General features: G+C 44.8%; 1 protein-coding gene across 1 annotated transcript; it reads left to right on the top strand.

Moving 5' to 3' along the window:
- Window positions 1–2,898: 2,898 nt before the first annotated feature.
- LOC137361144 (probable G-protein coupled receptor 139) lies at window positions 2,899–10,604 on the top strand. Its single transcript, XM_068026086.1, has 2 exons — window positions 2,899–3,049; window positions 9,703–10,604. The coding sequence occupies exons 1-2, from the start codon at window positions 2,899–2,901 to the stop codon at window positions 10,602–10,604; spliced, it is 1,053 nt and encodes a 350-aa protein (XP_067882187.1).
- The last annotated feature ends 2,728 nt before the right edge of the window (window positions 10,605–13,332 follow it).

A 13,332-nucleotide genomic window follows, 5' to 3' on the forward strand; every position in this document is an offset into this window, starting at 1 on the left:
TAAACAGATTCTTGATAAGCAAAGGGTGGAATGTTATGGGGGAAGGTGGAAATGTGAAGTAATCAGTTCAGCCATGAACTTATTGAATGACAAAGCAGGCTGGTGGGACCGAGTGGCCTACCCCTGCTCCTAATTCATACCTTCGTACTTATGGTCGGATGGTAAAATTACAAATATATATTGACAGATTAAGTGAATGGACAAAACTGTTCGGATTATATTTCAATATGTACAAATGCGACGTCCTCCACTTTTATCCGAAATAGGATAGAACAGGTTATTTATAAATGCTGAAACGTTACAAATATGGCAAGAACCTGTGGTCCAGGTACACAGATCATAAAGGTATAGTGAACAAGCACAGAAAGTAATCAAAAAGAATGGAATGTTGAGCATTATATTTCGAGTGATAGAGTACCAGGGTGAAGAATTCCTGTTTGAGTTGTACAAAGCCTTGGCTAGACAATACTGGGTATTCTATGAGCAGTTCTCAGGACCACAACTTAGGAAATGTACATAAATTGACCACAGAGGGTGTGCAGAGTAGATTTACAAGAATGGTAACTGGACTTCAATTCGTAAATTACATGGAAAGATTACAAAAACCGGGGTGCGGAGTGTGAGTGTATTCCCTCGAAATTACAATGCACACTGAATTTTAACAACTTATCAGATGGAAAAGATAGGGTAGAAAGAAAGAAAGAAAGAAAGAAACTGTTTCAGCTGGTTGGCAAATCTAGGTCTAGGGGCATAGTGAAAAGATTCAGAACATATCTATCAGCTCAGAACATCCATGAGGTTATTTGCACCGCTAGCAGTAGTGGAATGTTGTTGCTGCACAATCTGTAAACTCACGGCACGGCATATCTTTCACTCTATGATATCATCAAGCCAGGGGACCAACCCTTGTTCAATAAGAAGCAGACTTGCTAAGAAAAAGTTAATAGATCTCACAACCAACTAATCAAAGATCTGCAGTCCAGCCACATCCAGTTGTGATGAATGGTCGACATTTAAATGACTAACCAGAAGAGGAACATTCACAAATATCTCCATCATAATGGGTTTTTCAGCCCATTATGTCAGTGTAAAAACAGTGCTGAAACATTGCAAACATCCTCAGGCAGAAGTACCACGTGAATGATCCATCTCGGCCTCCTTCTGAAGTCCTCATCATCATAGATGTCAGTCTTTCACCAATCAATTTAGTTTACATCAGAGCAAGAAACAGCTGAATATTATCTGCTTGATACGGCGATGGCTATGGGTCCTGGCAACATCCTGGCTGTAGTACTAAAGATTTGGACGCCAGAATTAGGGACATTGTTTGCTCATTGCTCAACCTATTCGGCCTCATGCATTGGTACCGGGTGAAGTGACAATTCTGCCTGTGGAGCTGCTGATGGACTAAAATACCAACCTTAATAATGGCCCATCTTCGGTTCCAGTAGCGTGAGTAAGCAGGCTCATCACACAACAGTTTGCGAACCCTATACTGATCCCGAACAAACATCATCAAATTCACTCTTAGGCCCCTTGTACAGCCCCCGGATCCCTGGAACCCACTGCAAAGCACTCATACTCTAGAGACTCGTGAAGAGCCCCCAGTAACCAAAGAGTCTGTTGCAGAGTCCATGGTACCCCGGGCTCCCTACAGAGTCCCCAGAACTCCGTATCCACTTGCAAAGCCTTCAGTTCCCCCGGCATTTCCCCGAGCTCCAGAACCCTGGGCCCCTCACAGAGCCCCGAGTGCTGAAACCTTCGTTCAGAGCCCGCAGTACCCCAGACATACTGGCAGAGCTCCCGGTACCCCTCTCCATTTCAGTGCACATATAAATGCAGTCCTACAATCATCTCCAAATCAGCCTCTTCTCCAATGCAGAAATGTTCTGAGCTGCCTACTGCTCACTGCAATGTGCACCTTCGACTCAGTACTGCCAGGTTTTACTTGTCATAAATCCAGAGGGACGTAAATGCCACCCACCATTCACAGAATCACTCAACCATCATTAAATCAGTATCAAGTTTTAGTTATATTTAAAATCCACCATTGTGCTTTCCCACCATTGGAAAAAAACAGTAACTAATGACACAACATCAAATTTCCGTGTTGCAATTATGTGTCCGCCTATGCCACCATAACAGGCTTCCACGCCGACACTAAATTCAGCCCTAGGTCGGTGCGAGCCATGCCGTTCTAGTGCAGCTACAACATTGGCATCTGCCCAACAATGTGGAAAATTACCCAAATATGTCCTGTCAACAAAATGTAGGAACATCCAAGTACCCAGTCAGTCTAATCTTAATCATCAGTACCTTGGTGGAAGGTATCGTCAACAGTGCTTTCGGGCAGAATTTATTCAGCAATATTCCACTTACTGATGCTCAGATTGAATTCTGACGGGGCCAGTCAGTTACAGATATGGTTCGAGCCCTGTATAAACATGCACAAAGAATCTGAATCAGGAGGTCAAGGTGAGAGTGGCTCCCTTGTCAACATGGAACCACTTGACCGACTGCAGCATCAAGGAGAATGAACAAAAGTGAAGTTAATTAGAATCAAATGGAAACTGTCGGTTGGTTATAGTCTTACCGAGAGCAGAGGAAGATGCTATTGGTATTTGGATGCTAATCATCTCAGTATCTGGACATCGTTTCCCGAGTTCCTCAGGGTTGTTTCTTCGCCTTAAGCATCTTCATCTGCTGCAGAAATGAACTTATCTCCATCATAAGGCCTGAATTTGGAGTGCTCACTAATTGGTTCACAGTTTTCAGTACCATTTTACCTCTTGAGTTATGTTAGCCAACCGTGCCTACATTCAGCAATATCTGGATAATATTCAAGCTTGGACTAATATCTAGCAAGTAACATACATGCCACACAAGTGTCAGGTAATGATGATCTCCAACAAGACTCAATCTGGCCACATTTTCTTGACGGTCAACGCAATTACCATGCCCAAATGCCCCAACATCAAGACTCTGACCATTGTAGTTGACCAGAAAACGAACTGTACCAGCCTTATTAACACAATAACTTCAATTTCAGGTCAGTGGCTGGAAATTCTTTCGCGAGTGCCTCACCTCCGGACTCTCCAAAGCCTGTGCACAATTTACAAAGCAAGAGATAGGAGTGTTACGAAATAATTTGCACGTTCTGAAGGGCTACAAATCAAACAACACGAAAGCAGCTCAATAATATCCAAGACAAAGCAATCCTATACATCGGCAGCCCATCCATTACTTTAAACCATCAGTCCTCCCACTGCTATCACACAGTGGCAGCAGTGAGTACCAGCTGCAAGATGCACTGCAGCAACTTGCCATTCGTCCTTCGACTGCACCTTTTAAATTCACAATCTCAAGCACCTAGAAGAGCAAGGGCAACACACGAAGGAGAAAACTACCACTTGCCAGTTTGCTGCCAAGCCACACATCATCCTGACATGAAACTGTATCACATTCCTCCACTGTCTCTGGGTCAATATCCTGGATATCTCTCCCAAACAGCATCGTATGTGCACCTACATCACAAGGAGTGCGTTGGTCGAGAATGCGGCTCACTACCACCTTTTCAAGGATAACTCTGGATGGACAATCGAGGCTCACCTTGCCAGCAATGCTTGCTACCCATGAAAAAAAAAATTAGCTTGACTTTTCAAGAATGAAACTTTGCAACATTACCACGCACAAAGGGTGGGAGATTTTTGAAGTTTCTTCTGCACAAGTCAATTTCTACTGGATCAATTAACAAAATTAAGCCTGATATTGATAGACGTGTGTAATTGAAATGTATTGATGGATGTGGGATGGAGGGAGATATATCAAGTTAGGTCGTAGTTAAGCCATGGTCTCACAGAATGGAAGGCAGGCTGAAGAGATAAATGGCCTCCTCCTCTTTTTCTGGACTGTCATATGTTCCTATGTGCTCAGAATTGTACGCAATACCCTAAACTAGTGCACACCCAATCATTTATTTACGTTTAACATTTCTTTCTAAATATTCAACTTTATTTTTCTACTGTCCAAGAATTTTAAAAAAATGTCACATGGTTTATATTGCTTGTCCTCTTACTGCCTACCCAAATGTATCAATTATGTTTCCTGGTTTATTTATTTATTTAGAGAAACAAAACTGAAACAGGCCCTTTGCCCAGCGCGTCATTACCGACCAACAGCCACCCATTTATACTAATCCTACATTAACCCCATATTCCCTATCACATGCCCACCATTCTCCAACCACCTACCGACACTAGGGGCAATTTACAATGGCAAATTTACCTATTCACCTGCAAGTCTTTGGCTGTGGGAGGAAACCAGAGCACCCGGCGGAAACACACGCGGACACAGGGAGAACTTGCAAACTCTGCACAGGCAGTATCCAGAACTGAACACAGCTCATTGTAGCTGTGAGGCCGCGGTGCAAACCACTGTGCCACCAAATACTGAATTGCAACTTGCAGGTGTCTGCTCATTTAGCCAGACTGTCAAAGTCTTCTGATGCCTTCCACTATCATTCTCAGTGCATATTGGCATTTCTATTATTCATGCCTCCTTCAAAGTTTGAAATTTTAGTTTTTGCAGACAAGCCCACACCATCAATGTCTTTGACGTTTCAGCACTGAATGCCATCTTCCATGTATCCGCCCATTTCACTCGCCTGGCAGTATCCTTTTGAAATTTACTATCCTCTTCATCACTTTCAACTTCAGTTCCACACTGCCTGTCAGTGGCAAATTTCGAAATTTTGCCCTGTGTTCATAAGTCCACGTCAATGATCGATTTCAGTAAAATGATGCAAATACTGAACACTGCGGAACAGCAATGTGCGATTCCATCCAGAGCAAGAAAAACAAACAAAAACAACAATGTTGAACTACAAACAAGAAATGCTGGAACCACTCAGCAGGTCTGGCAGCATCTGTGAAAAGAGAAGCAGAGTTAACGTTTTGGGTCAGTGACCCTTCTTCGGAACTGGCAAATATTAGAAAAGTCACAGGTTATAAGCAAGTGAGGTGGGGGTGTGGCAAGAGATAACAAAGGAGGTCTAGATTGGACCAGACCACATAGCTGACCAAAAGGTCAAAAGCAAAGGCAAACAATATGTTAATGGTGTGTTGAAAGACAAAGCATCAGTACAGATTAGGTGTTATTGATGTGTATATGAATATGTATATGAATATTGAACAGCAGCAAGTGCAAACCTGAAAAAAAAGTGGGTAAGCAAACTGAACAAAGTAAGATGAAATGAAATAAATGCAAAAAAAGATTGTAAAAAATGTAAAAAAGAATGTAAAAAAAAAGAAGAAAAATTAACTAAAAATGAAAGTAAATGGGGGGCTGTCATAGTCTTAAATTATTGACGTCAATGTTCAGTCCGGCAGGCAGTAGTGTGCCTTTCGGTAGATGAGATGCTGTTCCTCGAGCTTGCGTTGATGTTCACTGGAACACTGCAGCAATCCCAGGACAGAGATGTGAGCATGAGAGCAGGGGGGAGTGTTGAAATGGCAAGCAACCGGAAGCTCAGGGTCCTGCTTGCGGACTGGGTGGAGATGTTCCGCAAAGCAGTCACCCAGTCTGCGCTTGGCCTCTCCAATGTAGAGGAGACCACACTATGAGCAGCGAATACAGTATACTACATTGAAAGAAGTACAAGTAAATCACTGCGTCACCTGAAAGGAGTGTTTGGGGCCTGGGATAGTGAGGAGAGATGAGGTAAATGGGCAGGTATTACACCTCCTGCGATTGCAGGGGAAGGTGCTATGGGACGGGGACAAGTTGGTGGGGGTAATGGAGGATTGGACCAGGGTGTCACGGAGGGAACGATCCCTTCAGAATGCTGACAGGGGAAGGGAGGGGAAGATGCAACTGGTAGTGGCATCACGCTGGAGGTGGCGGAAATGGTGGAGGATTATCCTTTGGATATGGAGGCTGATGGGGTGAAAAGTGAGGATAAGGGGAACCCTGTCACGGTTCTGGGAGGGAGGGGAAGGGGTGAGGGTAGAGGTGAGGGGAATGGGCCGGACACGATTGAGTTCCGCAACAACAACAGTGGGGGGAAATCCTCGGTTGAGGAAAAAGAAGGTGATATCAGAAGCACCTTCATGGAAGGTAGCATCATCAGAACAGATGCGCCGGAGACGGAGAAATTGGGAGAATGGAATGGAGTCCTTACAGGAGGTAGGGTGTGAAGAAGTGTAGTCGAGGTAGCTGTGGGAGTCGTTGTGCTTATAATGGATATTAGTAGACAACCTATCCCCAGAGATGGAGACAGAGAAATCGAGGAAGGGAAGGGGCGTGTCAGAGATGGACCATGTAAAGGTGAGAGAACGGTGGAAATTGGAAGCAAAGTTGATAAACTTTTCCAGTTCTGGGTGGGAGCAGGAAACGGCACCGATTGTCATCAATGTACCAGAAAAAATAGTTGGGGGAGGGGGCCTGAGTAGGACTGGAACAAAGAATGCTCGACATATCCCACAACAAGGCAGGCATAACTGGGACCCATGCGGGTACCCAGAGCGACAGCTTTTTCTTGAAGGAAGTGCGTGGAGTTGAAGGAGACGTTGTGCAATGTGAGAACAATTTCAGCCATCCGGAGTAGGGTGGTGGTGGATGGGTACTGGTTGGGCCTCTGTTCCAGGAAGAAGCGGAGAGTCCTCAAACCATCCTGGTGGGGGATGGAGGTGTAGAGCGATTGGACGTCCATAGTGCAGAGGAGGCGGTTGGGACCAGGGAACTGGAAATTGTCAAAATGATGTAGGGCGTCAGAAGAGTCACGGATGTAGGTGGGAAGAGACGGGACTAGTGGAGAAAAGATAGAGTCTAGATAGGAAGAAATCAGTTCAGTGGGGCAGGAGCAGGCTGACACAATGGGTCTGCCAGGACAACCCCGTTTGTAGATTTTGGGAAGAAGGTAGAAGCGGGCTGTCCGGGGTTGTGGGACTATTAGGTTGGAAGCTGTCGAGAAAGGATCTTCAGATGAGATGAGGTCAGTGACAGTCCTTTGGAAGGTGGCTGTGGTTAGCACCGCAGCCTCACAGCTCCAGCGACCTGGATTCAATTCTGGGTGCTGCCTGTGTGGAGTTTGCATGTTCTCCCTGTGGCTGCGTGGGTTTCCTCTGGGTGCTCCGGTTTCCTCCCACAGCCAAAAGGAATTGCAGGTTGATAGGTAAATTGTCCATTATAAATTGCCCCTAGTATAAGTAGGTGGTAGGGGAATATAGGGACAGGTGAGGATGTGGCAGAAATGTGGGATTAGTGTAGAAGTAGTATAAAATGGGTGGTTAATGGTCTGCACAGACTCAGTGTGCCGATGGGCCTGTTTCAGTCCTGTATCCCTAAATCTAAAAAGTCTGAAATCTTGATGTTCGCTGGTGGGGTCATGGTCCAGAGGGAGGAGGAATAAGTTTCCGTGAGTTGGCGTTGAGCTTCTGCAACGTCGAGGTCGGTACGTCATACGACAACAGCACCACCCTTGTCTGCAGGTTTGATGACCATGTCATGAATAGACCTGAGAGAATGTTGAAAATATACCTCCTGAACACTGTTACTCTTCTCAATATTTCCTGGGCTGCTGATTTACTGTTCGGCTATTATTTATCATTTTTAATTTAATCCCCTTCATTTCGTATGTCGCATCCTCTCCTGACTCCCGCAGAAGTACCTGTTTGTTGATTTATTTCTCAGTCCCATCGTTATCATTTTATTCAATCCGTGCCTCCAGCAGAAAACCATGACCCAGGAACAAAAATTATATCCTTTACTGAATGCAATAACAAACCGATAACTGTCACCCAAAATCCATCAGACTACTGCTTTTCCTGCCAGTCTGATGGAGAATTACCCTCTTTATTTCCCTTCCTGTAAGTTAACTTCTGGACGCTGGTAATTATTGTTCAAAGATTTTCCGGTGACTTAATTTCCAAATATTACTTTGAAATAATTTGAATTCTGTTCTGCAAACCTGTTGCACGTGAGGGAATCTCACAAACTGTCCAACAATTCAATTTCGATGCTGTCAATGTCTGCTTTAGTGTAAATGCTCCAGATTATCACCATGGTATTGTGAATAATACATTGATTTGGTAACGTCGCTGTTTTGAAACTTGTCCAATTATCCCTGAATGGTGACAAGAATTCATTCGGCCTTTTACTGACTTTCAGATAGTTTCTGACACCTCAGTGTAGTGTATTACAACAGAAACATTACTGAGAATGTAAACAGACAATGTGCTATTACAGAATATATTTTAATCATATTGAACCATCAGATTTTACAGGACCGGTGTTGCTGATTCTGCAGTTATTCAAAAATAATTGGATTTTTTTTTTCAAAAGTTGTTTGAGAAAGCACAATTGCATCTGAACCTCATCTAGCTTCAATCAGTTTCTCCTCTCCTCTGTTGGACTTATGCACTTCTTGCAATTACAGTTCCACGGAGGTCCTCCAATGCTCACAAGAGGTCTTGCAGCCAAGTTTTTTTTCTCCATCCACACTTGATTCACTGTTAAATTTTCCAACCCAGCTCCCGTTTTCTGTGATAAATAAACGTCTGGGGCGGTGGAGGTAAATGAGCGGTGTTACATTGGCCACCTGTTATATGCCCATTTTCAAGCAGTGCGAATGAAGTCATGTTACTTCAGGGACATCATGCCACGCACAATCCATTAAAAACAGCCATGCACAATCGCATTTCCAAAGGTGTAACTGAACAATTATTGACAGGTGAATGCTAGATTCATACACTTCATTGCAGAGTGAGAAGGAAGGACATACTGTCGCATAATCCAGTGTCACTGGCTAAAGATAATTCGCAGGATCCTGGGACGATCTCCTGATTCAGTGGGTAAAGATCTGGAGCAGGAACATGGACTGCTTTCCCACACCAATGCAGGGTCACTCAATAAGGATGAGGAGCACACTCCTAGACCGATTACCCCACGCTAACACAGAAATCACTCGGCAAAGATGAGGAGCAGGATGCAGGACCGAGTTCCCCGACACAAACCAAGTGTCAGTGACGAATAAGAAGGAGAAAGATCCAAAGCACATCCCCACACCAGACCACGGTTACTGTAAAAATACCACAAGCAGCAAGCTCTGTTCATTCTCCTCCCCCTCCCCCCAATTTTTACTGGGTCATTGCCGATTGATCAGGGCCAACAACAGAAGTTGATTCCTCAATCTGACACAGCATCGCTGGCAAATGACGAGGAACAGGAAACTGGGCTGATTGCCTCATTCAAACCCACAGTCATTGGTTAATGACCAACAGCAACAGCCTAGGCTTAATCGCTTGCACTAACTATGGTTTGTGAACACATGCTGACATTTCCGAATGGAAGCCACGCTCCTGTAGTCCTTATATTTCCTGTGACACTGAGATATTATTTGTTTATTTATTTGTTTATTTTACTGGAGCATTAAATACACCAGCATCTCAGCCGCATCTTTCATTCATTTTGACTGTTCATGTTCATATGTCACCTCATCCCAGATAATAACTTTTATGGTTAAATGGCTGACGTCATTGAATGACAATCAATGCTGCAGCAGATAACCCTGCCACATGCAAAAGCATTGTATTATATCATTTGACACAGCAACAGATTTTCTAATCTCAATATGTACGCAGTCACACTGGAACAATTGCTTTCAGCTTGATGTATAATTTCCCTGTCCATTTCCCTCGCACACAGTTAACCTAGTGACGATAGCAATTCTGTCTCGAGGAAAGTGCGGTCTCTCCAAATGTGTCACTCGTTACCTGGTGGCCATGGCTGCGGCGGATCTGCTGGTCATTATCCTCGACCTGATTTTACGGCACATTCCAATTCGTTATCGGGAAGCATTTCTCCCAATTTATTGCATCCATGCATGTAATATCCATGCCACCCTGCTTGATGCAGCAACGGACGGTTCGGTCTGGTTCACAGTCGCTTTCACCTTTAATCGATTTGTGGCCATTTGTTGCCAGAAGTTAAAAACTAGATATTGCAAAGAGAAGACAGCTGATGTGGTTCTTGGAGCAGTGACTGTGCTGAGCTGTTTAAAAGACATCACCTGGTATTTTCTGCTATCAAATCAGTATAGCCGTTTTAACAGCCCCTGGTTTTGCCGTGTAAACACAGACGTTATGTCTTCACCAGTCTGGGGAACAATCGGGTTCTTTCACATCATTCTAATACCTGGCATCGCATTTGTGTTGATTCTACTACTCAATGTTTTTACTGTCAGACACATTATAGTTGCCAGCAGAGCACGAAGGCAACTGCGGCCTCACAGCAGTGGAGAGAGCCCCGGAGACCCAGAAATGGATAACCGAAGAAAATCCATCATTTTACTGTTCCTTATCTCGGGTAATTTCATACTGCTATGGTCAGAGTTAATGGTGCATTCCATATGGAAATGCATGTGGTGGTTGGTTTATAATTCTGCAATTCTACCTGCTTTTTTAATGAAAATGGGATTCATGCTTCAGCTCCTGAGTTGCTGCACAAATACTTGTATTTATGTTGTGACACAGAATATGTTCAGAGCTCAGTTGAAGAATGTGATGAAATACGCCATTACACTAATTTTAAAATTGATTAAACAATGAGATGCACTGAGCAAGTTTAAGCAACAGAACAAATATTGTCTCTTATTCTAAGAAAATAAACAAATGACAAATAGGAGCAGGAGCAGACCATTCAGTGCTTCGACCCTGTTCGCCAAACAATGCGATGGTGGCTTATCTTCTTTCTGAACTCTACTTTCCTGCCTCTTTTCCATATCATTTCTTTCCCTGAGAGGCAAAATAGATTTGCCTATCTCGACCTTTAAGCACGCTGAATGATTGGGCATCCTTCACATTCTGAAGTAGAGAATTCAAAGGATTCACAACCCTTTTATTGAAGGAGCTTTTCCTCGTCTGAGTCACAACGGAGCGCCCCTCTGCCTTGAAAATGTACTCCCGTGTTATACATTCCGTAGCCAGGGTAAACGGCGTCTCAGAGACCATCCTCTCGAGCCCCTTCAGATTCGTGTACGTTTCAATGAGATATCTCTATTTTTTCCAAACTCCAGAGAATGTAGGGCAGGACCGCCTCCAGTGCAAGTAGAAACGTCCTTAAATATGGAGACCAAAACTGCACACAGTACTCTAGGTGTGGTCTCATCAAATCCCTGCATAAATGCAGCAAGGCCATTCTTATTCTTGTACTCCAATCCATTGTAATAAAGACCAACATGTCATTTGCCTTCCTAATTGCTTGTTGTACCTGCATTCTAACTTTCTTTAGTCCTTGTACGAGGGCACCGATGTCTCTCTGAACATCAACATTTAAGCATTTCACGCGTTACGACCGAAATAGGAGGAGTGCACACTCTTTTCTGGTTGCAATTCTCCACAGGTCACAACATATATTTCAGTGTTTACCCAGTTACAGATACAATCAGTCAAAGATTCTATTCTTTATCCCAGAATAAAACTCCCCCAGCAAGTTTCCTCTGTAAACAACACAATTATCAATTTATTATAAAACAAGACTTAGCCAGTAACGAAGCAAAGCATTAACGCACAGAGCGAAATATGAAAGTCTCTTTTTACCTCAGCCTTTCTCAGAAGAAGAAGAAGAAGAAGAAGAAGAAGAAGAAGAAGAAGAAGAAGAAGAAGGGTGGCACAGTGGTGCGTTGGTAGCACAGCAGTCTCAGCTCCAGTGATCCAGGTTCAATTCAGGATACTGCCTGTGTGGAGTTTGCAAGTTCTCCCTGTGTCTGCGTGGGTTTCCTCCGGGTGCTCCGGTTTCCTCCCACATGCCAAAGACTTGCATGTTGATAGGTAAATTGGCCGTTATAAATTGCCTCTAGTATAGGTAGGTATTAGGGAAATATAGGGATAGGTGGGGATGTGGTAGGAATATGGAATTAGTGTAGGATTAGTGTAAATGGGTGGTTGGTGGTCGGCACAGACTCGGTGGGCCGAAGAGCCTGTTTCAGTGCTGTATCTTTAAATTTTAAACTTAAGTGGAACTGTCCTTTTTTGGTTTGGTGTCACAAATGCATATAGATGGCTGTCAGTCGGACATTGCTGGAACATTTCTTTCCAGGTGACGTCGAAGATCAGTTTGACAGGCTTTCCAAGAGAAATGTGCCAACAGGGGTTTCTGGCAGGCCTTTCAATAGGAATGTAGCATCAATTTCTCGATCTCTTACAATTGCTTCTCAGAACATCTCAAAGAGATGGAACAGGGTACTGATTGTGACTGCTTGCTTGGCAGGTTTTCTCCAGCTGCCTTTAAAACAGTTAACACCCACAAAACACTGTCTAAAGCGAAACCAAAAACAATATCTCAAGGGTCCAACTCCAGATCCCAAGAAATCCTGACCCGTCACTTCTCTGGACAAAATCTCACCAAGCCACAAAGCCTCTGCTGGGCAGTTATCTGAAGATAGGTGGCTTCCAGTCTGCACTCCCCCAGGCTCAGTGATACAGACACAGTGGGGCCGGTCTTCACTCCCCATCCTCAGTGATACAGACACAGTGGGGCCGGTCTTCACTCCCCCAAGCTGAGTGATACAGACACAGTGGGACCGGGCTTCTCTCCCCCAAGCTCAGTGATACAGACACAGTGGGGCTGGTCTTGTCTCCACCAGGCTCAGTGATGCAGACACAGTGGGGCCGGTCTTGTCTCCCCCAGGCTCCGTGACACAGACACAGTGGGGCTGGTCTTCTCTACCCCATTCTTAGTGAGACAGACACAGTGGGACCAGTCTGCTCTGCCCCAAGCTCAGTGATTGAGACACATTGGAGCCGGGCAGCTCTCCTCTGGGCTCAGTGATGCGGACAGAGTGGGGCCCGACTGCTCTCCCCCAAGCTCCGTCACAGAAATCTAGAGGGGCTGGTCTGTTCTACCCCAGGCTCAGTTACATAGACACCGTGGGGCCTGTCTGCCCTCCCCAGGCTCAATGATACAGACACAGTGGGGCCGCACTGCACTCCCCCAGCATCAGTAATATAAACACAGGGGAACAGGCACAAATCTCCACAGGCTCAGTGATACAGACACAGTGGGGTAAGTCTTCTCTCCCCCAGTCTCAGTGGTACTGTCACCGTGGCAAGGTTCTGCTATACCACTGACGCAATGATACTGTCACCGAGGGGAAGGTCTGCTATACCCCAGGGTCAGTGATACAGACACAGTGCGGCCGGTCTGCTCTAACCCAGGGTCAGTGATACAGACACAGTGGGGGTGGTCGGCTCTCCGCTGGCTAAGTGATAGGGACACAGTGGGGACGGTCTGCTCTCCCCAAATCCAGTGATCCAGACACAGTGGAGCCGGTCATCT

The sequence above is a fragment of the Heterodontus francisci genome, unplaced genomic scaffold, assembly GCF_036365525.1.
Source record: "Heterodontus francisci isolate sHetFra1 unplaced genomic scaffold, sHetFra1.hap1 HAP1_SCAFFOLD_72, whole genome shotgun sequence".
Classification (NCBI taxonomy): domain Eukaryota; kingdom Metazoa; phylum Chordata; class Chondrichthyes; order Heterodontiformes; family Heterodontidae; genus Heterodontus; species Heterodontus francisci.